Source organism: Megascapheus bottae, chromosome 25, assembly GCF_031878675.1.
Source record: "Megascapheus bottae isolate mThoBot1 chromosome 25, mThoBot2.hap1, whole genome shotgun sequence".
Classification (NCBI taxonomy): Eukaryota; Metazoa; Chordata; class Mammalia; order Rodentia; family Geomyidae; genus Megascapheus; species Megascapheus bottae.
This window is the reverse complement of record NC_143533.1, coordinates 1,684,483-1,707,950: the sequence shown is the minus strand read 5'-3', so window position 1 is coordinate 1,707,950 and position 23,468 is coordinate 1,684,483. Positions and strand designations below refer to the sequence as shown.

Below are 23,468 nucleotides of genomic sequence, written 5' to 3'. Positions count from 1 at the left end.
CGCAGCCCTCCAGAGGGGGGCGTGAGCTTTTTTTTTTTTTTTTTTTCCCGCTCAGACGCCTGCGACTTTAAGGGGCGGGGCTGAGCGCGCTGTGGCGAAAGCGGATTGGCTGGGAGGAGCTTCCCGGAAGTGTCGCAGGAAGAAGCCCCTCCCCCCGCACGTGTGAGATTCGACTCCACATGGCGGCGCTCCTGAAGAAGCTGTGGAGGCCCAGGACAGCCTTAGAAGGCCCAGGCCGCGGCGTGGGATGGCGGGGAGCGAGCCTGGGCATCGATCCCGGGGTTGCGGTGCGAGTGCGATTCGCACCCAGCCCCACAGGTAACCTTGGCGGACGTGACGCGGACTGACCGCGGCCCACCGTCCGGTCTCCGCCCTCCATCCCTCCTCCACGAGTGGCTTCCGGTGCTGTCAGTCCGCCAGGGCCGCGCAGACCCCTGGTCACCGGGGCGGAGGCGGAGGCTCGGGCGCCGAGGGACCCGCCTACCGTACCGTGTGGCCAGGCCCTTGTTCTCCAGCGTGCAGTAGCCGTGTGTTCATTTGAGTATGAGCTGACAGGTTCAAGGGAGACCGGGATCATCAAAACAAAGTTGAGTCCCCTGCCCTTGAGAAGCCTTCACTACGACTCACATCGACCCCAAAAAAACCAACTCACTGGGGTGCAGCTCCAGGCCAGCGCCTGCCTTCAATTCAAGTCCCAATACCACCCCCGATTTTTTTTTTTCCCCCTTTTCTTCGTGGTGGGCTGGAACTCAGGGCCTCGATGCCCTCCTGAGCTGTTGTTTTGCTAGCTCTCTGCCGCTTTGAACCACTTTCTGGTTTTCTGACGGTTAACTGGAGGATGAGAATCTCATAGATTTTTCTTGGCCTGGGCAGGCTTTGCACCACGATCCTCAGATCTCAGTCTCCTGAATAACTAGGATTACAGGTGTAATCCTGAAGCCTACCTTCAGAAGATGATTTTGTTTTTGTTTACTTTTATGGAAGTTATCTTATAGGTACATGTGTTCATTCGAGAAATGAAGTAGAGTAGACTGGGGTTAATTACAAGGTGCTCTACAAGGCCTGGCAAAGAGAACATTTGAACTGAGACCCAAATGAAAATAAAAAAAGACCACTCCCTGGGAAGCCTATATGAGGAACCTGGGCAGTGGGAATGACAAGTACAAAGGCCCTGTGGTTAGTGTTGTTAGCTTAATAAGCCAAAGGGAAGCAGAGACCTAGTGTATACCCTTGAAGATCCCAGACCACATTAGTCCCACCTGGGCAGCCTTTGCCCATTGACCATGATTTTCTTTTCTTCTCCTTATGCCAATACTGGCTTGAACTCATGGCCTGGGTGGTAGCCTTTAGTTCTTTTGCTCAAGGCTAGCACTCATACATACCACTTGAGCCACAGTTCCACTCTCAGAAACTTAACAAATATAAGCACATTTCTTTCCTTTTTTTTTTTTTTCTTTTGGCTAGACCTGGGGCTTGAACTTAGGGCCTGGGTACCACCTTAGGCACTCTCAAGGCTAGAGCTCTACCACTTGAGCCACAACACCACTTGTGACTTTTTTTTATATATGTAGTACCGAGGAATCGAACCTGGGTCTTCATGCATGCTTGGCAAGCACTCTGATATTAAGCCAAACTCCCAGCCCATGTATTTCTTTTTATTAGGCTTAACAGACACAAAGTCCCTCAACAGTGCTAGTGGCTAAAGTTTACTCTGATTCTGTGTTTACCTGTTATGAACTGGCAAGTTTGTAAAACAGCACTGGACTGAATACAAAACACTCCCATTGTGGGCCAAGGCCTGAGATTGTTTGGATCCAAACTTCAATCATGGCCAATTCCTAGATGTATAATTTAGTTAAATTACTTCGCCTCTCCGAGTCTCAGTTTTGTCACCTGTCAAGCAAAGCTAATAATAGTGCCTGTTTTGTGAGTTTGAGCCAGTTCAGCAGAACCACTTAGCAAGATCTATATATGTGGAAAACATTTAATAAACAATAAAATTCAATTTCTCATTTTCTTGCTGATTTGCATGAAAAAAAAAAACAAATAGAAAAGACTGTTGACTACAGATAAAAGAATCAAGCAACAAAGATCACTGTAAGAACTCAAATTAATTGAAAGTATACTTTGAATAGATACCAAGCAGCTACCTGATAAGAAAAGTCCTATTTTTTGTGTTTTTAAATCATCCTCACAGATGAGGAAATTGAAGCTCATGCAAGTTAAGTAGTGCTGGGCATTGGTAGTTCAAGCCTTTAATCTTAGTTACTCGGATGGTCCTAGGTACTCAGGAGAATAAGATATGAGGACTGTAGTTCAAAGCAAGCCAAGGCCAGAAAGTCCATGAAACTTTTATCTCCAGTTAACCAGCAAAAAGCCAGAAGTGGAAGTGTAGCTTAAGTTGTAGAGTATCAGTCATGAGCGAAAAAGCCAAGCCTCTGCCCTCTTAGTTCAAGCACCAGCCCTGGTAGACACACAAAGATTTCAAGAAGACACAGTTCCAATTATATGCTATAGAGTATAATGCATAATGTGCTTTTACAGTATTTAAGATGTGTTTTCCTGTAATTGTCATATCGTGTGTAGAATGTGTTAAATTTGTGTGCAAGCTTATGGCTTCAATGAATAATTTTCTGATGCTTGTTGAGCAGAAATTTGGCCCTGATACAGATATGAAAATACAATGGCAGTTTGTTTGGGAGAGTTGGTGAACTTTATGTGTCTATGTCTATCCTGGTGCTTCCCTGAGTTGATTTCTTTTTTTTGGGGGGGGGGTCAGTCATTGGGCTTGAACTGTGGGCCTGGGTGCTGTTCTGAGCTCAAGGCTACCACCCTACCCCTGTGCCTGGGCATTGCCCCTGAGCTTTTCAGTTCAAGGCTACTGCCTTACCCCTTGAGCCACAGTACCACTTTCCAGTTTTCTAGTGGTTAATTGGAGATATGAGTCTCACAGTCGTTAGTGCCTGGACTGGCTTTGAACCAAGATCCTCAAATCTCAGTCTCCTGAGTCCATAGGATTACAATCATGGCACTTGCATTTCACCCAGCTCAGAAACTTGGGTGGTTTTCTAGTTCCGGGATGAGGTTTCAGAGGCTGCCCATCTTCCAGTGGCTGGCTGAAATTGTCTGGGACATTGTGTCCTGGGCAAAGTTGTTTGCCTCTTGCTGAGGCTTATAGCTGACTTTTTCTGTTAAGGCTGAGCCACTCTCTTCCACCAGGGTTCTTGCACCTGGGCGGTCTCCGTACTGCTCTCTACAACTACATCTTTGCCAAAAAGCACCGGGGCAGCTTCATTCTGAGGCTGGAGGACACAGATCAGACTCGCCTGGTGCCTGGGGCGGCAGAGAACATCGAGGACATGCTGGAGTGGGCAGGTGAGTCTGCTGAGATCTTGGGGTCCAGGGTGGAAGATGGCAAGGAATTCATGGGGTGCCAGAGGCCTTGTAAAAGTGCTGAGGTCCAAGGCTAAATTAAGGTTCTTGGTTTTAGAGCTTGTACTCGGGGCCTAGGTGCTTCCTTTAGCTTTTTACACTCAAGGCTAGGAGACATAGCTTCACTTCCTGCTTTTGCTGGTTAATTAGAGATGAAAGAGTCACAGATTTTCCTGCTCAGGCTGGCTTTAAACCACATTTCTTAGATCTCTGCCTCCTGAGTATGTAGAATTATAGGTGTGATCTGCTAGCACCAGGCTTGGTGTCCCTATTTTTATTGCAGAATTGTTAGGTCCATTCCCTGTGGGGACCAGCCAGGAAACAAGCTGCATGGGAGTTGGAGGACATGACCTCATACGAAGGACAAAGTGCCTGCTCCCGTGGGAATGCAGGCTCAGCCTGTCCAGCATCCGGATTCCACGAGGAGTCAGAAATCCAGATGTTTTTATGACTACTTCCTATTATTAAATCTAGATTCTGAATTTTTTAAAAACTATACCAGGTGAGTAAAACAAAGTATATGTAGTGTTCTGAAGTGGATCTTCTAGTTAAAAGTCCTGAAGACAGTTAGGCTGAGGGAGAACAAAGAGGATAGTGTGTTTCCTTGTGTGTCCACACAAACTTCTGCAGGCCTGGATAGGATGCCTGCTAGGTGGCATAACCACTGAAGGGAAACGGCCCTATGAAAATACCAAGACATGTAGTCTCCTCCAGGTAAATTATTCACTGGATTCTGAGGTCTGAGGCCCTGGAGAACTAAAACCTATTTTTCCTTCTAGCTTCTCTCCTGGAAGGTTTCAGACCATATTCTGTTGAAATTCACTGTATAAAGGAATCAAGATCACTTATTGTGGTCCACATATCTGTTTCAGGTGCTGGGGACTAGTGTCCCTGGAAAGACACAGGGCATAATGGCAGAGAAGGGATATAAGCAGACTTTTCTTGTGTTCTTGTTGCTTTTTCTTTATTTTATTTTTTCTTATTTTGCTTTTTTTGAGAATGTATCTTGCTCTGTAGCCCAGTCTGATCTCAAACTCAAGATCTACTTGGCTAAACATCCTGGGTGTTGAGGTTTCAGGTGTGTAAGCTCCACACTAGTTAGCCTAATTTTGTGTGTGTGTGTGTGTGTGTGTGTGTGTGTGTGTGTGTGTGTGTGTGAGAGAGAGAGAGAGAGAGAGAGAGAGGGAGAGGGAGAGAGAGAGAGAGAGAGAGAGTGTGTGTGTGTGTGTGTGTGTGTGTGTGTGTGTGTGTGTGTGTGTACTGGCTTGAACTCATGGTTTCATTCTTTCTTGGCTTGTGCTTTATCACTTGAGCCATACTTTTAACTCTGCTTTTGCTGGTTATTTTGCAAATGGAGGATTCAAGGATTTTTCTGTTTGAGCTGGCTTTGAACCATGATCCTCATCGCTCAGCCTTCTAAGTAGCTAGGATTACAGGCATAAGCCACCAGCACCTTACTTGGCTTTCTCTCTCTCCCCCCCTCTTTCTCCCTCTCCCCCACCCTCTCTACTTTTCGCAGTACTGAGGTTTGAACTCAGATTCTTGTGGTTACTAGGCTAGCACTACCATTTGAGCCACACATCAATCCTTGGTGTTTGTGTGACAGGTTCACACCGCTGTTCACAGTCATTGTGTTTCACTCATAGCCTGGATAACAGGCCCACTCCACCCTACCCAGCCATTAGTTTAGTCACAGCCAGAAAGGACAAACAAGGCCAGCCAAGCCCAGCAGGCTAGATCTTCAGCCTTACACCCTCTCGCCATCCACTGCAGCAGGCCGAGACTGGTTTCTCCCTCACCAGGAAAAAGATGGATAGAGGGGAAGTTGGTGTTGGGGCACCCCCATGACCATTTCGCTCCTCAGGTACCAGGTGGTCACCTAGAGGCTTCAGCCTCTCCGTTCTTCCTCTCATAATCTCTAAAGTGAAGTCCTAATAGTATTGATTAATGGGATTATTGGGGGGCTGGAAAGGTTTAGTATGAGCCAAGTGTGGTGGTACACAGCTGTAATCCTAGATAACTAGAGAGGTTGACGTAGGAAAATAGCAGTTTGTGACCAGCTCAGACAAAGATACCAGACAGTACCTGAAGAAACAAACTAAAAAAAAGGACTGGCAAAGGATCGAGTGGAAGAGGGAAACAAGGCCTAGAGTGCAATCCTCATTATTGCAAAAAAAAAGAAAAATTAATAATGTGTGTACCTTGTGCCTAGAGTCACGTGTGGGACTGAACACTGTACTATGTGTTTCTCCCCTGCTCCCCAGGTATCCCTCCCGATGAGAGCCCCCGACGGGGCGGTCCTGTGGGGCCCTACCAACAGTCCCAGCGGCTGGCCCTGTATGCTGAGGCCACAGAGGCACTCCTGCGCTCTGGAGCTGCCTACCCCTGTTTCTGCTCCCCGCAACGGCTGGAGCTCCTGAAGAAGGAGGCCCTGAGAAGCTTCCAGACACCCCGGTGAGAACCCTGGCCAGCGCTCAGTGTGCCATCACTGCTGCGTAACAGCTGTCCCCACACTTTGGTTGCCTGTCAGTTTCTATGGGTTGGGGTCTGGGCAGAGCTTAGCTGCATTCTTTGGTGCAGTGAATCTCTGCCATTTGGGTCTCAGCCAGGCCTGAACATTTTCTTTTTTTCACTTCTGGTGAAAAAACTCTCTCCTATAGCTTGAACCAGGGCCTGAACACTGTCCCTGAGCATTTTGCTCAACACTGTGCTGTACCACCTGAACAACAGCGCCATTTGGTGGTTAATTGGAAATGAGAGTCTCATGGACTTTCCTGCCGAGGCTGGCTTTGAATCATGATCCTCAAATCTCAGTCCCCTAGGTAGTCACCGGTAACAACTCATAGCCTGCAGTATTTGAAGGCACCACTGGGGAGGAGCTGCTTCCTTTTTCCTTCTGGGCTGTTGGCAGCCCTGAGTACCCACTTGCTGTTGCTGGCTCGGTGCCATTGCTTCCTTGCCACATAGGCCTCTTCAGAGGGCAACTCACAGCATGGCAACTCTTAGAGAGCTCAAGGGAGAAGGCAAGAGGTCCCATGAGATAGAAGAAGTGACCTCTGGTCTTGGGTAGAAGCAAGGCAGTGGGTCCAGCCATGTTGAAGGGAGAGCATCGTTCATGTGAGGAGCTGGCTCAGACAGTTATTTATTTTTTAATTTTATTGTTTTTTTATCCAGTCCTGGGGCTTGAACTCAGGGCCTGGGCACTGTCCTTGGACTTTCCAAAGGCTAGCACTCTACGACTTGAGCCACAGCACCACTTCTGGCTTTTTCTGTGGTATTGAGGAATTGAACCCAGGGCTTTGTTCATGCATTCTGCCACTAGGCCATGCTCTCAGCCCTCAGGCAGTTATTTTAGTCACTGATACTTTTTTTTCACTCTGTGGATATTCTACTTCAAGTAACAAAACATATGAAGTCCTGTGTTTTCTTGCCATATAAAATACAGTGTACAGAAATTTCTATCAAGTAAACTTAACTCAAGGGTGTTTGGGTGCCCATGGCTCATGCCTATAATCCTAGCTACTCACGAAGCTGAGATCTGAGGATTATGGTTTTAGCCAGCCCTGGCAGAAGAGTTCCCATGAGATTCTTATCTCTAAAACCAGAAGTAGCACTGTGGCTCAAATGGTAAAGTGCTGGCCTTGAGCACAAAGAGGCTCAGGAACAATACCCAGGCCCTAAGTTCAAGACTACAACTGGGGGTGGGAGGAAGACACCAAAAACATCCCTTGGCTTTTACATTTGGATATTTAAATTAGAAAAAAACTGCTCTATATGTAAAAAAAATCACAGTACTTTAATAGGGAAATTTTTTTGTGTGTCTAGGATGAGTTTTCCTAAGCTTACCTCTCGCTCTCACTTACCTCTCGCTCTCACTTACCTCTTTCGAACTTCTGGTGTAGGACTTAATTCTCTGCATAGGCTGACCAATGTCTCTTTTGCCCTAATTGGTTGCACATAATTTGTTATTTGCATTTCCCATACTGTCTTGAAGGTTGAATCCATACCAGTCCACAGTTACTTTTTCTTCTTTTTTGTTTGTCTTGTGACTTAAACTTAGGGCCTGAGTACTGTCCCTGAACTCTTTTGCTCAAGGCTAGCATTCTGCCACAGCTCCACTTCCAGTTTTCTTAGTAGTTAATTGGAGATGAGGATCTCATAGACTTTTCCTGCCTAGACTAGCTTTGAACCTTGATCCTCAGATCTCATTCTTCTAAGTAGCTAGGATTACAGGTATGAACCACCAGCACCCAACTCACCTTTCTTTCTTATACTCTCTCAATTTTCCATGGTATGCATATACCATCTATAACTCAGACAGTTCCTTATTGACAAACCTTTTTGTCATTTCTCATCTATTACAATGACATTTTGCTTGTGTGGTAGTTGAAGAATGACCGGGTTAGTTTATACTGGTTCATACACTGGTCAGCAGGAATATGATAATATTAAAGTTCCATCTCTGGTGAAATATTGGCCAAGGGCTCAAATGCTTGTACATGATCACAACATCAATGCAGTGTTGTCTTTCTTAGATAGGATGGTGCTTTGTAGCCCAGGCTGGCCTCCAGCTTCTGATCTTCCTGCTTCCTGCCTCAGCCTCCTGAGTGGTGGAGTTACAAAAGTGCTTTTCTTTCCTCCTTTCTTTCTTTCTTTCTCTTTCTTTCTTTCTTTCTTTCTTTCATAGTCTACATGGCTATTGATAGAATTAAGTTGTCACATCCTATCGTGGGATCTATGCAGCCATCTATGGATTGAGCCTTTCACTGTGTCAAGAGACTGAACACACAGGCTTTACATTTGTACATTACCTAGGACAGCTGTGTACGAGTAAGGGAGTACCTTGTTCAAATGGACATGGTAGAATGCCCAGAACTCTGGCTAAGATGAGCCTCCGGGGGATCTGGTAATATACTACTTCCAGTTAACCTGAGAGCTGCATTTCTGACAGGCTTTCAAGTGGAACTGGTGCCAGGTGTTTGTACACCCCAGTGAGTAGGGAGGACAGAACCCACACAGACCTCCTCTCTTGTGTGGCACTCTGGGGTGGGTGACCAGAGTTACAGGTTGCTCAAGATACTAGGGCTACATTGTGGCCACTTTCTACTGTCGTGGCCTCTGTAGCTTCAAACACAGCTGCCTCATAGGAAAACATCCAAGGAGGTCTGATAGCAGAGATGTGGGGATTTAAGAAGGGGTCTAGCTGGGCACTTTGGTACACATTTACAATCCTTAACTACTCAAGAGGCTGAGATGGAAGGATCACAAGGCCCAAGACCAGGTCGGACAAAAAGTTCAGAGGTCCTATGTCAGCAGAACAAGTTGGGTGGGCGTGGGGGGTGCTTACCTGTCATCCCAGCTATGGTGGGACGCATAAACAAGATGGTGGACCAGACCTTTCCTGGCAAAAAGTAAAATAAAAATCCTAAATCAAAAATAACTGGAGAGGCAGGGCACAGTGGCTCACACCTATAATCCTAGCTACTCAGGAGCCTGATGAGGATCAAGGTTCAAAGCCAGCCCAGGCACAAAAGGAGCTGAGACTCTTACTCCCATTACCTCTAGAAAATGGGAAGTGGGGCTGTGGCTCAAGGGTAGGGTGGCAGCCTTGAGTTGAAGAGCTTAGGAGCAACGCCCAGGCCCAGGGGTAGGGCAGTAGCCTTGAGTTGAAGAGCTCAAGGGCAGTGCCCAGGCCAAGTTCAAGCACCAAGATCCACTAAACAAATAAGAACTGGAGCAAGCCCGGAGCTGGTGGCTCAGGCCATTAATCCTAGCTACTTAGGATCTGAGATCTGAGGATAGTGGTTCAAAGCCAGCCTGGAAATGTAAGTCCATGAGACTCTTATCTCCAGTGAACCACCAGAAAACCAAGAGTAGTGCTGTGGCCCAAATGTTAGCCTTGAGCTAAAGAGCTCAGAGACAGCACCCAAGCTCAAAGTTCAAGCCCCTTGACCAACACAGAAATAAATAAGTAAATAACCAGAGCAAACAGAGCTAGAGTCATATAAAAACCTGAGTTCAAACTCTAGTACTGAAGAAGAAGAAGAAGAAGAAAAATAGAATCTTCTTGTGACTATTTCCTAGCTTCATTTGGAGAGGAAAGCCTTTCTTAGACCTTAGGCCTGCCTTACCTACCACATGGACTTTTCTGCCTCTTGAGAATAGAATGGGGTCCCATTCCGTCCCTGGACTGCTCCCTGGCATGGAGTCCTGGGATTACAGGGTTGGCTGTAGCAACTGGTCTTGGCACTTACCACTTCCTCCTCAGCAAGGGCAACGGGGAATGGCTGGTAGGTGGGTTGGCACTGGAGTCTGCGCCTTTATACTCCCACCTCACCATTTCTCTCATTCTGCACAGAGCTTGATGAGAAGGTAACCGACTACTACGCTGGAGGCCAGGGAGGGAACTCCTGTGCAACCACAGTCTCTTAGGTATGCCGCTCTGCTTCCCAACAGGTATGACAATCGGTGCCGGAACCTGAGCCAGGCACAGGTAGCCCAGAAGCTGGCCACGGAACCCAAGCCCGCCATCCGCTTCCGCCTAGAGGAGGAGGCACCGGCCTTCCAGGACCTGGTGTATGGCTGGAATCGTCATGAAGTGGCCAGCGTGGAGGGGGACCCAGTCATCCTGAAGAGCGACGGCTTCCCCACCTACCACCTGGCCTGTGTGGTGGATGACCACCACATGGGCATCAGCCACGTGCTGCGGGGCTCTGAGTGGCTCGTCTCCACCTCCAAGCACCTGCTCCTGTACCAGGCCCTGGGCTGGCAGCCACCTCACTTTGCCCACCTGCCCCTGCTCCTCAACAAAGATGGCCACAAGCTCTCCAAGAGGCAAGGGGATATTTTCCTGGAGCATTTCATGACAGCTGGCTTTCTGCCGGATGCTCTTCTTGACATCATCACCAACTGTGGCTCAGGGTTTGAAGGTACCTGTGTGGTTCTGGTGGCACAGTTGGATGGTACACAGCACAAGCTTTGCCATCTGCCAGCCTTGTGATCTTAGACCAGTTCTTTTGTTGCTGTTAGTGGTGGCGGTGGTGGTTATGGGGCTTGAACTCAGGGCCTGAGCACTGTTCCTAAGCTCTTTGGCTCAAGGCTAATGCTGTGCCACTTTGAGCCATAGCTCCACTTCCAGTTTTCTAGTGGCTGATTGGAGCTAAGAGTCTCACAGCCTTTCCTGCTCAGGCTGGCTTCTAACCATGGTCCTCAGATCTCATCCTCCTGAGCAGGTAGGATTACAGGCGTCAGCCACCAACATTCATTGTTTTATACAGTAAATGTTCATTGTGCCACACAATGTGTGAGGGCTGAATCCTGAAACAGCATACTGAGCTTACTTCTTGCATTCAAGATGCTTAAAGCTCCTTGCTTTATCCAAATTGTGATTGCGAGGCTAAGAGTTTCCTTCACAGTAGTTAGTGTGGACTCACTGAGCTCAAGAACTATGTGGTACCCTTCACTGCTTGCCACATAGTAACCCCCATGATGGCTGCTATTATATAGATGTGCTCTCTAAGTATTGCACATGTCTCCATGAGTTTGTTGTTCCTAGGTTGAGCCCTTAAATGTGGCCCACAACTCAGCCCAAACCATGAAGAACCAAGCACCAAATGGGATGTCCTCTCACAGGGATTTTTTTCTTCTTCCTCTTTTTGGTAGTACTGGTGTTTGAATTGAGGACTTTGCACTTTGTAGGCAGATGCTCTGCTGCTTGACCTACCAAGCCCAGCCCATGGCAGGGAGATCTGAAATTGAGCCAGTAATTCTTTTCTTACTGTTTTGCTCTTACATTGTGTAACTTTAAGTACCCTTGCGGGAGCCAGACGCTGGTGGCTCAGGTCAGTATTCCCACCTACACAGGACTCTGAGGCTTGGAGGATTGTGGTTCAAAACCAACTCCAGGTAGAAAAGTCTGCAAGACTCCCATCTGAACTTAACAAGATGCTAGACTGGAGGAGTGGCTCAAGCAGTAAGAGTATGAGGCTCTAAGTTCAAACCCCAGTTCTGACAAAAAGTAAAATTATACATGAGGGGTAAATATTTGTTATTCCCCACACTTTGGAAGGTGATGGTGAGACTCAGAGAGGTTGAATAACTCGCCAAAGTCACATAAGTAGTAAGTACATGGCTTCCAGCTCCTCAGAAGGGAGTAGATGCTTAGAAGCAGCAGCTAAGGCGCACCCAGCTAGGCTGGGCAACAGAGAAGGGAGGAAGGGAGGAAAGGTGGAGAGGAAGCTAAGTGACTGGTGGCCTCACTTGCAGAGAACCAGATGGGCAGGACGCTGCCAGACCTGGTAACACAGTTTGACCTGAGCCGGATCACCTGCCACTCAGCCCTGCTGGACCTTGAGAAGCTCCCAGAATTCAACAGGTGGGTGGGGAATGGAGGTCCCTCCAGTAGGAAAGGACTTTCTTGTCCAGTCCTCACAGTGAAAGTATAGTGGACTCTGGAGTCACCCACACTTGATTCTGACTTTGGGGTGTGCTATCTACTGTTCCATGTCACCTATAAACTTTTCAACTTTCATTTCCTCTTCTCTAAAATAGAGAAGAGTTATTATTTTACTATTATTTTTGTTTTATTTGTGCCCATACTGGAGCTTGAACTCAGCTTGGGTGCTGTCCCTTTAGCTTTTGGATCAAGGCTAGCACTCTACCACTTGAGCCATGGTACCACTTCTGGCTTTTTTCTATGTATGTGGTTTCGAAGAATTGAACCTGGGTCTTTGTGCCTGCTAGGCAAGCACTCTAGCACTAGTCCAAACTCCCAGCCCCTCAAGTCTTTTTTAAATGGTTGTAATAATTATTGTTCTTTTTTACTTTCTTGCTTTCTTTCTTGCTTGCTTGCTTGCTTCCTTCCTTCCTTCTTTCTTTCCTTTCTTCCTTCCTTTCTCTCTTTCTTCCTTTCTCGTCAGTCATGGGGCTTGAACTCTGGGCCTGGGTGCTGTCTCTGAGCTCTTCAGCTCAAGGCTAGCCTTCTACCATTTGAGCCATAGCACCACTTCCGGTTTTCTAGTGGTTAATTGGAGATAAGGGTTTCTCGGACTTTCATGCCTGGGCTGGCTTTGAATTGCCATACTCTGATCTCATTCTCTTGAGTAAGGAAGGAGTACAGATATGAGCCACCAGTGCCCAGCTTCCATTTTTTTTTTATTATTAGAGAATTTATTAACGTTGGTTTTTACATCATATTTTAAATGACAAGTTTAACAAGTGTTCAAGGAGGGAATCTCTATTGACAATCACTGGGACTTAGAATTTAGAACTTAATCAAAATTAGGCTAAGGGTTTGTATGTCATAGAAACATTAATTTATGAAATAAAACATTATGTCTATAGAGTCATAGGTTTTTATGTCTATATAGTTATGTTTATATTTCCATTACCATGTCCATAGCTTTGGGTATGCAGTTATTGAGTCCTCACTCTTGTACTCTTTGGATTTAATAGCCACATATTAAGGGTACCCTGCCCAGCTTCCATTTTTTATACTACTTTAAAAAGCCAGAAGTGGTGCTGTGGTTCAAATGGTAGAATGCTAGCCTTGAGAAAGCCTAAGGCAATGCCCAGGCCCAGAGTTCTAGCCCAGGACTAGCAAAAAAAAAAAAAGAAAAGAAAACAAAAGAGGTCCCAAATGATGTAACAGGAGGAAGAAAGAACATTGGTGAACATTTATGTGCAGACAGCAGTTGTCCAATCTGTTTAGATATATGTGAGTAGACAGCTGTCAACATGTATCTAGAAACCCAGACCAAAGCCCATGTGATATTTGATAACAAGTAATATCTGGCCTCTCCTGTGAACCAGTATGCCAGTCTTGTATTTGTATCTTCTGCCTGGCCTTGGCCTACAGCTTCTCTTAGTGGGAGTCTCAGAGCAGATGAGGGAATGAGAGCCTCATGAAGGAAGAGGCAGGCTGATGCCCTCTGAGCACTGCCTCGGTTCTCTCTGGGAAATAAACGTGAGTATTGTCTACCTTCAAAGTCAAAAGATTCCAGTTTTATGTGTAAAAGAAAATTAATTCGCTGCAACAAAATTTGCGTAGGCCTTGAAGGTCAAGCCTCCATTTTCAGTGGCCCTGAAGGTCAAGCTGTCATGCTGTCTTTTCATCTGCGTGTGCAACATTTTACCCTCAGGCTCTTCCTAGTAGACAGTCTAGGTCCCGGTGACCACCAGCCATCACCTAGAAGGCCAGGGTACACTAGGTGCCCTGGACAACGCGTCCTCCTAGAAACCCTGATTGGCATGGTCAGGCAGAGTGTGAGCAGGGTGCTGGGGCCCAGGGGCAGTGGCAGCAGCAAGGGTGACAGCAGCAGTGGCTGCAGGAGGGTTGTCATAATTACATGTCGCATCCACGTGCCTTGCACAACCCTTGGCCCATGGGTAGTGTTCCATAAATGGCAGGCACTGATTTATCTTAACTGTTCATATTCCTGGTCCACTCATTCCTTGCATGGACCTGGTTGACACCCAAAGCCTAAAAAGTGTCTTCCTTTAGCTTCCTTCCTCGTGCTCATCCCCCCAGCCAGCACAATGAGCACTGGCTCATGCTATTGTGTTTTTCAGGTACTTGCTATTTCAAGACAGTTCTTCATCTTGAAAGCCAAATGTGGTGACAGTTCAGATGTCATTGATCTATCTCATCCAGGGGCATCTGTGCTCACTCAGGTTGTCCTGGGCACCTTCTCTTCAGCACTAGTTTAGGAACAGGCTCTTGTCAGTACCAAGACCTCATAGCAATTGCACCCATTCTAACATGACTATTTCTATGACTTCTTCCAGTAGACCTGAGAGGACAGGTAAATGGTTTTGCCCTGTGTTACTCACAAGGACCAGGACCATTTGAATAAGAGTGTGTGCAAGTAAATGTAGCATCTATGCCTGTGTACTTGTGCCTTTGTTGTCATGGAGAAAATGGTACTTGGGAAGATGGAATCAGGTCAGGGAGATGCTTTGTGGTCTCTAAAGCAGGCTGACTTTGCTGAGTGAGTCACTGAGGGATGGAGTATGCGCATTGATGCTGCAGACTTAATGTGGCCAGAACTGGTGTGTCGAGGTGTTTCTGTAGTCAAGTCACAGGTGTGAACTGAAAGTGGATCTGTGGCTCCACTGGTAGAGCACTAGCCTTGAGCATAAAAACTCAGGAACAGTACCCAGGCTTTTACTTGCAGCCCAGGGACTGGTATCACACACCAAGAGAAAAAAAAAAAATAGGAGAGGGGGGCAAGGGTGTGGCCTAGTGGTAGAGTGTCTAGCCCTGGGTTCAATTCCTCAGTACCACATACACAGAAAAAGCCAGAAATGGTGCTATGGGTCAAGTGGTAGAGCCACTACCCTTGAGAAAGCTCAAGGACAATACCCAGTCCCTGAGTTCAAGCCCCAGGACTGGGAGAAAAAGGAAATAATAAAAAAAAAAAACCATGGCCAGGCATTGGTGGGTCATGCCTGTAATCCTACCTTCCTAGTTAATCAGGAAGCTGAAATCTGAGGCTCATAGTTCAAAACTAGCTTGGGCAAGAAAGTCTGTAAGACTTGCCTGGCACAGTGCCCCACACTTGTAAATCCTAGATACTCAGGAAGATGAGATCTGAGGTTCACAGACATTAAAATCTATGAGACTCTTATCTCCAATTAACCACCAGAAAATCAGAAGTGGCATTGTGGCTCAAGGGGTAGGGTTGTAGCCTTGAGTTGAAGAGCTCAGGGACAGTGCCCAGGCCTAGAGTTCAATCCCTACAACCAACAACAACAAAAAAAAGAGAGAGAGAAGAAAGGAAAGAAAAGAATGTAAGACTTATCTCCAGTTAACCACCAGAAAACCAGAAGTGGTGCTGTAGCTGAAAGTGGTGAGCAAAAAGCTCAGCCTCTGGATCCTCCAATAAATCATAAATGTAAAGAACAGCTGAAGGGCAACACAGGGGGTAGTTCATGTGATGTGTTACCCTTTGAACTTTACCTACTGCCCTGGGGGAGCCTTAGAGCCAGCAGCACAGAGTAGCCCCCTTGCCTTTTCCCACAGGCTCCATCTCCATCGACTGGTGAGCAGTGACACCCAGAGAAGCCAGCTGGTGAGGAAGCTGCAGGCCCTGGTCCAGGAAGCTTTTGGGAGCCAGCTTCATAACCGGGCTGTGTTAGACCCCACCTACTTGGAGAGGATTATTCTGCTGCGACAGGTGTGGGGTTGGGGGTCCTGGGAAGCGGAGCCATTCCTTCCCCTTCCTGTGCCTGAGGAGCCCTGTTGGCAGGACAAGCTGTGTATAACTACTGCTTCTCCAGGGCCACGTGTGCCGCCTGCAGGATTTGGTCTCCCCTCTATACTCCTACCTGTGGACACGCCCCACTGTGGGCCGAGAGCAGCTGGGCGCCATCTCAGAGAAGGTGGATGTGATTGCTGAGCGTGTGCTGGGGTGAGTGCCTGCAGACCCAGCTCAGGGTTCTGTGCCCTCCCCCACTTTCTTCCTTTGACTGCTTCCCCCACCCTTCTTCTTCCCCATTGGACCACTGCACAGACCTATGGCCTCTGGAAAAGTGTTCACTCGTTGGTTTCTTGGGAAGCGGAGCCGCCAAGGGACACCGGGATCTTCTAAAGAATGCAACACTTGGCTCCAAGGCTTGAACCCACCTTGGCTACATTCCATTTTTGCTTCTCACTGTTTTCCTTTTTTTTGGTCAGTTGTGGGGCTTGAACTCTGGGCCTGGGCTCTTCAGCTCAAGGATACTGCCCTACAGCTTGAGCCTCAGCCCCACTTCCAGTTTTGTTGTGCTTAATTAGAGATAAGAGTCTCACAGACTTTAGTGCCTGGGTTGGCTTTCAACCGTGATCCTCAGATCTCAGCCTCCTGAGTAGGTAGGTAGGATTACAGGCATGAGCCACCCTGCCTGCCTTTATTTTCCTTTTTGTGTGTGTGTATGTGTGTGTGCCTGTATTGGGGCTTGAACTCATGGCTTAAGTACTGTCTCTTAGTTTTTTCACTCAAGGATGATCCTCTCCCACTTTGATTCTTTGCTGGTTAGTTAGGAATGCTGGTGATGGCAATGAAGAGTGATCGTTAAATTTCAGCCTCCTGAGTAACTAGGATTATAGGCATGTGCCACCAGTGCCCAGCTGGGAAAGGTTTTTAAGTTTGTCAGCTATATGCCAGGCTAAAAGTTCTATTTTTGCAAAAAAGGAGTACACAGGCAAAAATGACGACGTAGTTCTCTTACAGATTTTTATTTTAAACTTAATATTGTGATTATTATTGAAACCTACTTCATGATGTAATCCTTCCTTTTTTGTTACTTGTCCTAGGAATTGAACGCAGGGCCTGGGCACTACCCCTGAGCTTCTTTTGTTCAAGGCTAATGCTCTTAACACATGAGCCACAGCACCACTTCTGGCTTTTTCTATGTATGTGGTACTGAGGAATGAAACCCAGGGCTTCATCCATGCCAGACAAGCACTCTACCACAAAGCCACGTTCCCAGCTCCCTACTTTGTTTTACTCAAGACTAGTGTTCTATTCCTTGAGCCCCTGCTCCAGTTCAAGCTCTTTTTTTGCTAGATAATTGGAGATAAAAGTTTTCACAGACTTTCCTGCCCAGACTGGCTTTGAACTGCAATTCTCAGATCTCAGCTGGGATTATAGATTTGAGCCAGCAGCTTCCTGGTTATTTCTTTGTTAAGTTAACTGACAGGGTCTGCATGTTGCCCTGGCTTGTCCTAAACTGGCCTCAGGCAGTTCCGTGTCTTTGAGAGTCCCAAGAAGCTGGCATTCCAGCACAGGCTACTATATCCAAATTTGTTCAGAACTTGGAGGTCATCTGCAATCTTTCCACAGCTAAACCTGCTCTGTAATAACGCTTTTAGCATCGCTGATTTATCTCCTCTCCTATTACTAGACATTTGAGTGGTTATTACAGAGAATGGTGCAGTGATCACCTAGCATAGACATTATTAAGCATGTTTGTAAGTTTATTTCCAGGATCAATCCCCAAGTGCTATTATTAACACCACTCTTAATTTAGGACATTCCATGGCAGGAACCACTCGTTCTATGTCACCAAGGCTCATGTCTTACCTCCTCAGCCTGCCATGGAATTGGATGACAGGCACTGGAACTCCCACTCCAGGCAGGAAAGCTGACACCCAAATGTTTCAGAGCTGCTAGATCACTAGAAGTCTCTTTAGGGCCCACGCCAAGTGTTGGGCTAGCTCTTATGTGACCAGAGTTGCCAGCAATGGCCATATGGTGCCTGTCAGTCTTCCTTCAGTTCCTGGAGTAACAGTAGGAAGAGTGCTGATTTTCTTCCCACATCACTTGCTTGCTTTTTCTCCCTCCCTCCCTCCCTCTTTTTCTTCCCCCCCCCCCTGCTGGCATTACTGATTCAAACTCAGGGTCTTATGCTTGCTGGGCTGGCCCTGTACCACTTGAGCCATAATCCCTAGCCTCTTCTCATGTTCCATTTGATACTTAAGATTTCTTCTAAATCAGTAATGGTAGAGGCCCAGGGAAGCTTTCTGGGGTCTCTTCTATGTGGGCAAAAATCTTACTCTCTCCCCAAATCCCACCCCCTTCCTCCTAATACCATAATACCATCACCTTGAACATTAGAACATTTGGAAGACATGAACATTCAGGCCATGGCAAGGATGCAGTAAGTATGGTTACTTTTAGGCCAACCATGGTGGTGCACATTTGTAATCCCAGCTACTTGGGAGTCAAAACCAAGATTATAAATTCAAAGATAGCCTGAGCAAATGTTGTAGTTTTGGTTTTGTTTTTCTTTTTTGTGCCAGTACTGGAGCTTGAACTCACACCTAAATACTTTCACTTAGCTTTCTCACTCAAAGCTTTCATCCTTGAGGAGTTTGGCCTAGTGGTAGAGTGCTTGCTTAGCATGCACGAAGACTGGGGTTTGATTCGTCAGTACCACATACATAGAAAAAAGCTGGAAGTGGTGCTGTGGCTCAAGTGGTCGAGTGATAGCCTTGAGAAAAGCCCCACGACAGTGCTGAGGTCCTGAGTTCAAGTCCCATGACTGGCAAAAAAAAAAACAAAACTTTTTTTCCTCTGCCACTTGAGCCACAGCTCTGCTTCTGGTTTTTTGGTGGTTAATTGGTGAGAATAGTCTCACAGACTTTCTTTGAACCCAGTCCTTAGCCTTCGGCCTCCTAGTACCTAGGATTGCAGGTGTGAACCACCAGTGCCCAGCCGCAACATAGTTTCTGCCTCAAAACAAAACACAAGGAAGCTGGGTGCCAGTGGCTTTTACCTGCAATCCCCCAAAAACCCAAAGGTAGAATTCTAGCCTTGGCCTACTGAAAAACCTTAGGAACAGTGTCTGGACCCCCACCACTGACCCAAGGAAACAAACAAAAAAAAGGTTTCTTTTGTCTTAAACTGAAGGTCAACTGCTGCTATTCTGGCAGTTAGAAAATCTGTGAACACTAAGAAGCTGTTTCTTAAAATCACTCTGAACCCAGTTTCTTGAGCCAGTAAGTGCCCCCCTCCCAGCTGACCTTTGGACCACATGTCTGTGGACTCCATTAGTCTGGGGGGTGGGGAGAGGGAGATATTTACAAGGGCAGAGCTCACAGAATGAGGGTTGGGGCCAGGAGCTCAGCTGGACTGCCAGGAGTGTGGGGGTATTTGCTAGCCTACTGGACTTTCCATCCCTATGTGCTTCCCTTGGCGGGAGAAGAGGAAGGTTCTAGCAAGTGGGTACCAAGGTGTTCCTTGAAGCAATCTCCTAATTTCATTATGCTCTGTCACGTTACATCCCCAAAGAAATCTCTCCCAGCCAATTTTGAGGCTGTTTCAGATAATTTCCCCAGAAATGAACCAGCCTTCTATTCCTTAAAGTATCCCTGAGGCATTTTTTTTATGCATCTCTGAGGTAGTATGTGTGTGTATGTGTGTGATTATCTTTATTGTTGTTTGTTTTATGCCAGTCTTGGCATTTGAACCTGGGGCCTGGGTGCTGTCCCTAAGCTTTTCTGCTCAAGGTTAGTGCTCTACCTATTGAGCCACAGCTCCACCTCTGGCTTTTTTTCTTTGGGGGGAGAGGGTGGGTCGTAGTTAGTGGGAAATAGAATTTTCCAGACTTCCCTGCCTGGGCTGGCTTGAGAATCTCACATCTCAGCCTCCTGAGTAGCTAGGATTAGAAGCACCAGGCCTGGAATTTCTTCTGACAATGTCTCTTGAGCTCTTCAATCTAAACATATTAAAATAAATATTACGTAATCTTAAATTTTTGGATTCAGCTGGATTATCTAATACTCCTGAGTATCTAGCATGTGTTCAGGCACTGTTTGTAGCACCTGTCAGGCTGACTTCACCACAGCCTGTGCAGGGTGGATACTGTTAGCACTTCCTCTGCCCAGGTGGAAAGATAGGCTTAGCAGTTGCACATAGGCAGCCTTCACACATCCCACTTGCATGGCTCATGTAGGCACGTAGTCTCCCCTCTTGTTTTTTCCACCTTGGATAGAGGCAATGGAGGCTATCTCCCCACACCCCAACTCCAGGTCTTCATTGTCAGTGAAGGATCATCCATGATATGTCCCCTCCCACCCACTTGCCACCCGCCCATGTTGGTTCCTTTGGGACTGGTCCTCTTTTAGGCTTTTGGAAAGATCTGATGCGAGCTTCACGCAGGACATGTTGAATGGAGAACTGAAGAAGCTGTCAGAAGGTCTGGAAGGCACCAAGTACAGTGACGTGATGAGACTCCTCCGAGTCGCCCTCAGTGGACAGCTGGTGCGTGGGGCTGTGGGTGGGGCTACAGCCTGGAGTCACCCATGGATTGGCTCAGCTACCAATTACTGGCAGGCACTGAGCACGCTTTGGGGAAATACAAAGATGGCTGCTGCATTGAGTCACTCAGAAGACGTTCATGTTTTTGTTTTTTGGGCTATTTTTTTTTTTTTTTTGCCAGTCCTGGGGCTTGGACTCAAAGCCTGGACACTGTCCTTGGGCTTTCTCAATGCTAGTGCTCTACCACTTGAGCCACAAGCCACAGCACTGGCTTTTTCTGTGTATGTAGTACTGAGGAATTGAACCCAGGGCTTTGTGCATGCTAGGCAAACACTCTACCACTGGACCAAACTCTCAACTCCAGATGGTCTTTTTTTTGGTAGATCATGGGGTTTGAACTCTGGACCTGGGCATTGTCCCTGAGCTCTTCAGCTCAAGGCTACCACCCTACCACTGAGCTGAGCCCCACTTCTCAATTTCTAGTGATTAATTGGAGATAAGAGTCACCTCACATTCTTTAGTGCCTGGGCTGGCTTTGAACTTCTGTCCTCAGATCTCAGCCTCCCAGTAGCTAGGATTACAGGCATAAGCCACTGTCCCTGGCTCAGATGGTCATTTTTTGAGCATCTTTTTACCTGTATGCAAGTGCCATGCAAATACCATATGTACCCTAGTGAATGAAACACATGAAAGCCAGGAACCAGGGGCTCACACCTGTAATCCTAGCTACTCAGGAGGGTGAGATCTGAGGATCTCAGACAAAAAGCCATGAGATTCCAAACACTGAAATGCCTGAAGTGGGTCAGGTGGTAGAACTCTAACCTTAGCACAAAAGCTCAGGGACAGCACTCAAGCCCTCAATTTAAATCACAAGACTGACAAGAAAAAAAAAAAAAAGAGGGAAAGAGGGGAGGGGTAACATTATCTAAAAAGAAATGTATTCTTTAACTGACTGTAATCCCCCTTGTATATCATCTTTATAATAACAATAAGAAACTAAAAAAACTATAAAATACTACAAACCTGTCTTCATAGGCCTCACTGAGGGAACAGGTCTGTCAGCAGTTTACCTAACAGGAAAATGGGCTCCTGGGACCCAGCATCATCTAGGGATGATGTGTAGCTCAGGGATAGCACACCTATCTAACGTGCTGAGGTCCTGGGTTCTATCCCTGGGGCTATCAATCAATCCTTGCTACTCAGGAGACTGAGATCTGAGGATCGCAGTTCAAAGCCAGTGCAAACACAGCTCCAGAATTGGAGCTGTGGCTCAAGTGATAGAATGCCAGTCTTGAGGTAGGGGGAAAGGGGGCCAGGAGTTGGGCCTAGTTTAAAGTGCTTAGCATGCATAAAGACCTGGGTTCCATTCCTCACTACCAAATACATAGAAAAAAACTGAAAGTGTGCTGTGTCTCAAATGGTAGAGCTCTAGCCTTGAGAAAGAAAGCCCAAGGGCAGTGCTCTAGCCCCACCAAAAAAGAAAAATAAATAAAAGCCAAGCTGAAAAGCATTAGGCCTTGAGTTCAAGCTCTAGTACCATCACAGAAAACAGGCTTCTTGAGTATAGGCCTCAGGTTAAGGCTGAGCACAGATCCTGAAGCTGCACCAATGTGTTTTTTTTTTTCTCTCTCTCTCTCTCTCTCTTTCCATAGCAAGGACCCCCAGTGGCTGAGATGATGGTGTCCTTGGGACCCCAGGAAGTATGGGAACGAATCCAGAAGGTGCTTTCCAGCTAAGGAGCACATGTGCAGGATAATGGAGATGGCCCTGGGATCCTGTGCCCCTGGAAACTTCCCCAGGAGGCAGCCAGGCCCAGGCCTTTCAGAGGGACCAGGTATGGAAAAAGTCTGACCAAATTCAGAGGATTGATGACACCCCAGCAGGCCAGGGAAGCCCAGCCTGCCGAAGCTCCTCAATTCCAGGAAGAATGTCCTTCTGTATGGATTCCCACACCATATTCTACACAGAGGTTAGGAACAGGAGCACAGAAAAGGCTACTTTCCAGAACAGCCCAGAAGGCTCAGGTACAGGTTTGTCATGCCTGCCATCAGCAAATACCACAGAACTGGGTGGCTCATGCAACAGCAATTTCTTATAGTTACAGAAGCTGCAAAGCCAAGATCAAATATTTCAAGATTGTTGTTTCTGCTGGCCTCTCTCCTTGGCTCACAGACTATCTTTTTGTTGTGTCCCAGATTCCTTGGAGCCCCTGCATCCCTGGCTTCTCTGTGTGTCCTAATTAACTCCTCCCAGAACACCAGTCACAGTAGATTAGGGCCTACCCTCCCAGCCTCAGTTTACTCTTAACCCCTTTTTTGGGGTAGGGGTGGGGGCAGGCAGGGCAATCCTTGGCTTGGGCTCAGAGCCTGAGCACTGTCCTTAGGTTTTCTCAAGGCTAGAGCTCTACCACTTGAACCTCAACACCACTCCTGCCTTTTTTCTATGTTTGTGGTACTGAGGAATCGAACCCAGATCTTCGTGCATGTTAGGCAAGCACTCTACCACTAGGCCAAACTCCTGGCTCTTAACACTTTTCAAAGGCTTATATAGTTCATATCCTGTGGTGCTGAGGGTAGAGTGTCAACATGTGACATAGGGCTGACCGTGTGTGTGTGTGTGTGTGTGTGTACACAATTCAGCCCATCACAGCTTGGCAGTAGCCTAGACTAATAGATCCTAGAACAGTAACCAACAGCTGACACAAGCAGGGCCTCGCTAGATATTAAACGTTTCTGGGGATTGTAAAGGGAGACACACTTGGTTTGGAGTTACTCTTCATCTTTGGACCTTGGACAGCCTGTGTTCCTTTCCCTAGGGAGAGCTCATTTCTCTCTCTGCTTTTCTGATCCTTCAACTGGATACTTTGCCCCTGCCTGTTTGGTGTCTGTTTCTCTTTAGCCACTCCTCCTTTCCACCATTATTGTAAAACCTTGCAGATTTCTGAAGGGAATTTCTGCCCTTCCCCCTCCCATCCGGGGGGTCTTAGGTGACTTGGAGCAGCTAAAATGAACAGGAGTGGGGAGATAGGGAGGGACTATCTACAAAAATCCTTCAAGGTTTCTCAAGCTTCCGGTGAGCAACCAGCCTGGAAGATGGCCCCAGGCCTTCCCTGCCTCCACGTGGCCAGCAGGCCTTGAGGAAATGATAGGAACTTGACCTCTCAAAGCTTCTAGCTTGTTCCCTTGAATTCCCTATCTTGGGCAAGCCAGCTTCCATGTCAGGAAGGCACTGGAGCAGCCCTTTGCACAGGGGTCTTGCAAATGGCCGGGGTGGGGTGTGGGGGGGAGCGAGGGT

At 47.1% G+C, this 23,468-nt stretch overlaps 1 protein-coding gene across 1 annotated transcript; it reads left to right on the top strand.

Annotated features, from left to right (window-relative positions):
- Positions 1–113: 113 nt before the first annotated feature.
- Positions 114–23,468, top strand: Ears2 (glutamyl-tRNA synthetase 2, mitochondrial). Its single transcript, XM_090357840.1, has 9 exons — positions 114–318; positions 3,220–3,375; positions 5,697–5,886; positions 9,889–10,361; positions 11,698–11,806; positions 15,455–15,608; positions 15,712–15,842; positions 20,042–20,177; positions 21,827–23,468. The coding sequence occupies exons 1-9, from the start codon at positions 180–182 to the stop codon at positions 21,908–21,910; spliced, it is 1,572 nt and encodes a 523-aa protein (XP_090213966.1). The 5' UTR covers positions 114–179; the 3' UTR covers positions 21,911–23,468.

Coding starts and splice junctions, on each gene's coding strand:
- Ears2 (XM_090357840.1), top strand. CDS start 180: ATGGCGGCGCTCCTGAAGAAGCTGTGGAGGCCCAGGACAGCCTTAGAA. Junction 319..3,219: donor ATTCGCACCCAGCCCCACAG/GTAACCTTGGCG, acceptor CTCTTCCACCAG/GGTTCTTGCACCTGGGCGGT. Junction 3,376..5,696: donor GGACATGCTGGAGTGGGCAG/GTGAGTCTGCTG, acceptor CCTGCTCCCCAG/GTATCCCTCCCGATGAGAGC.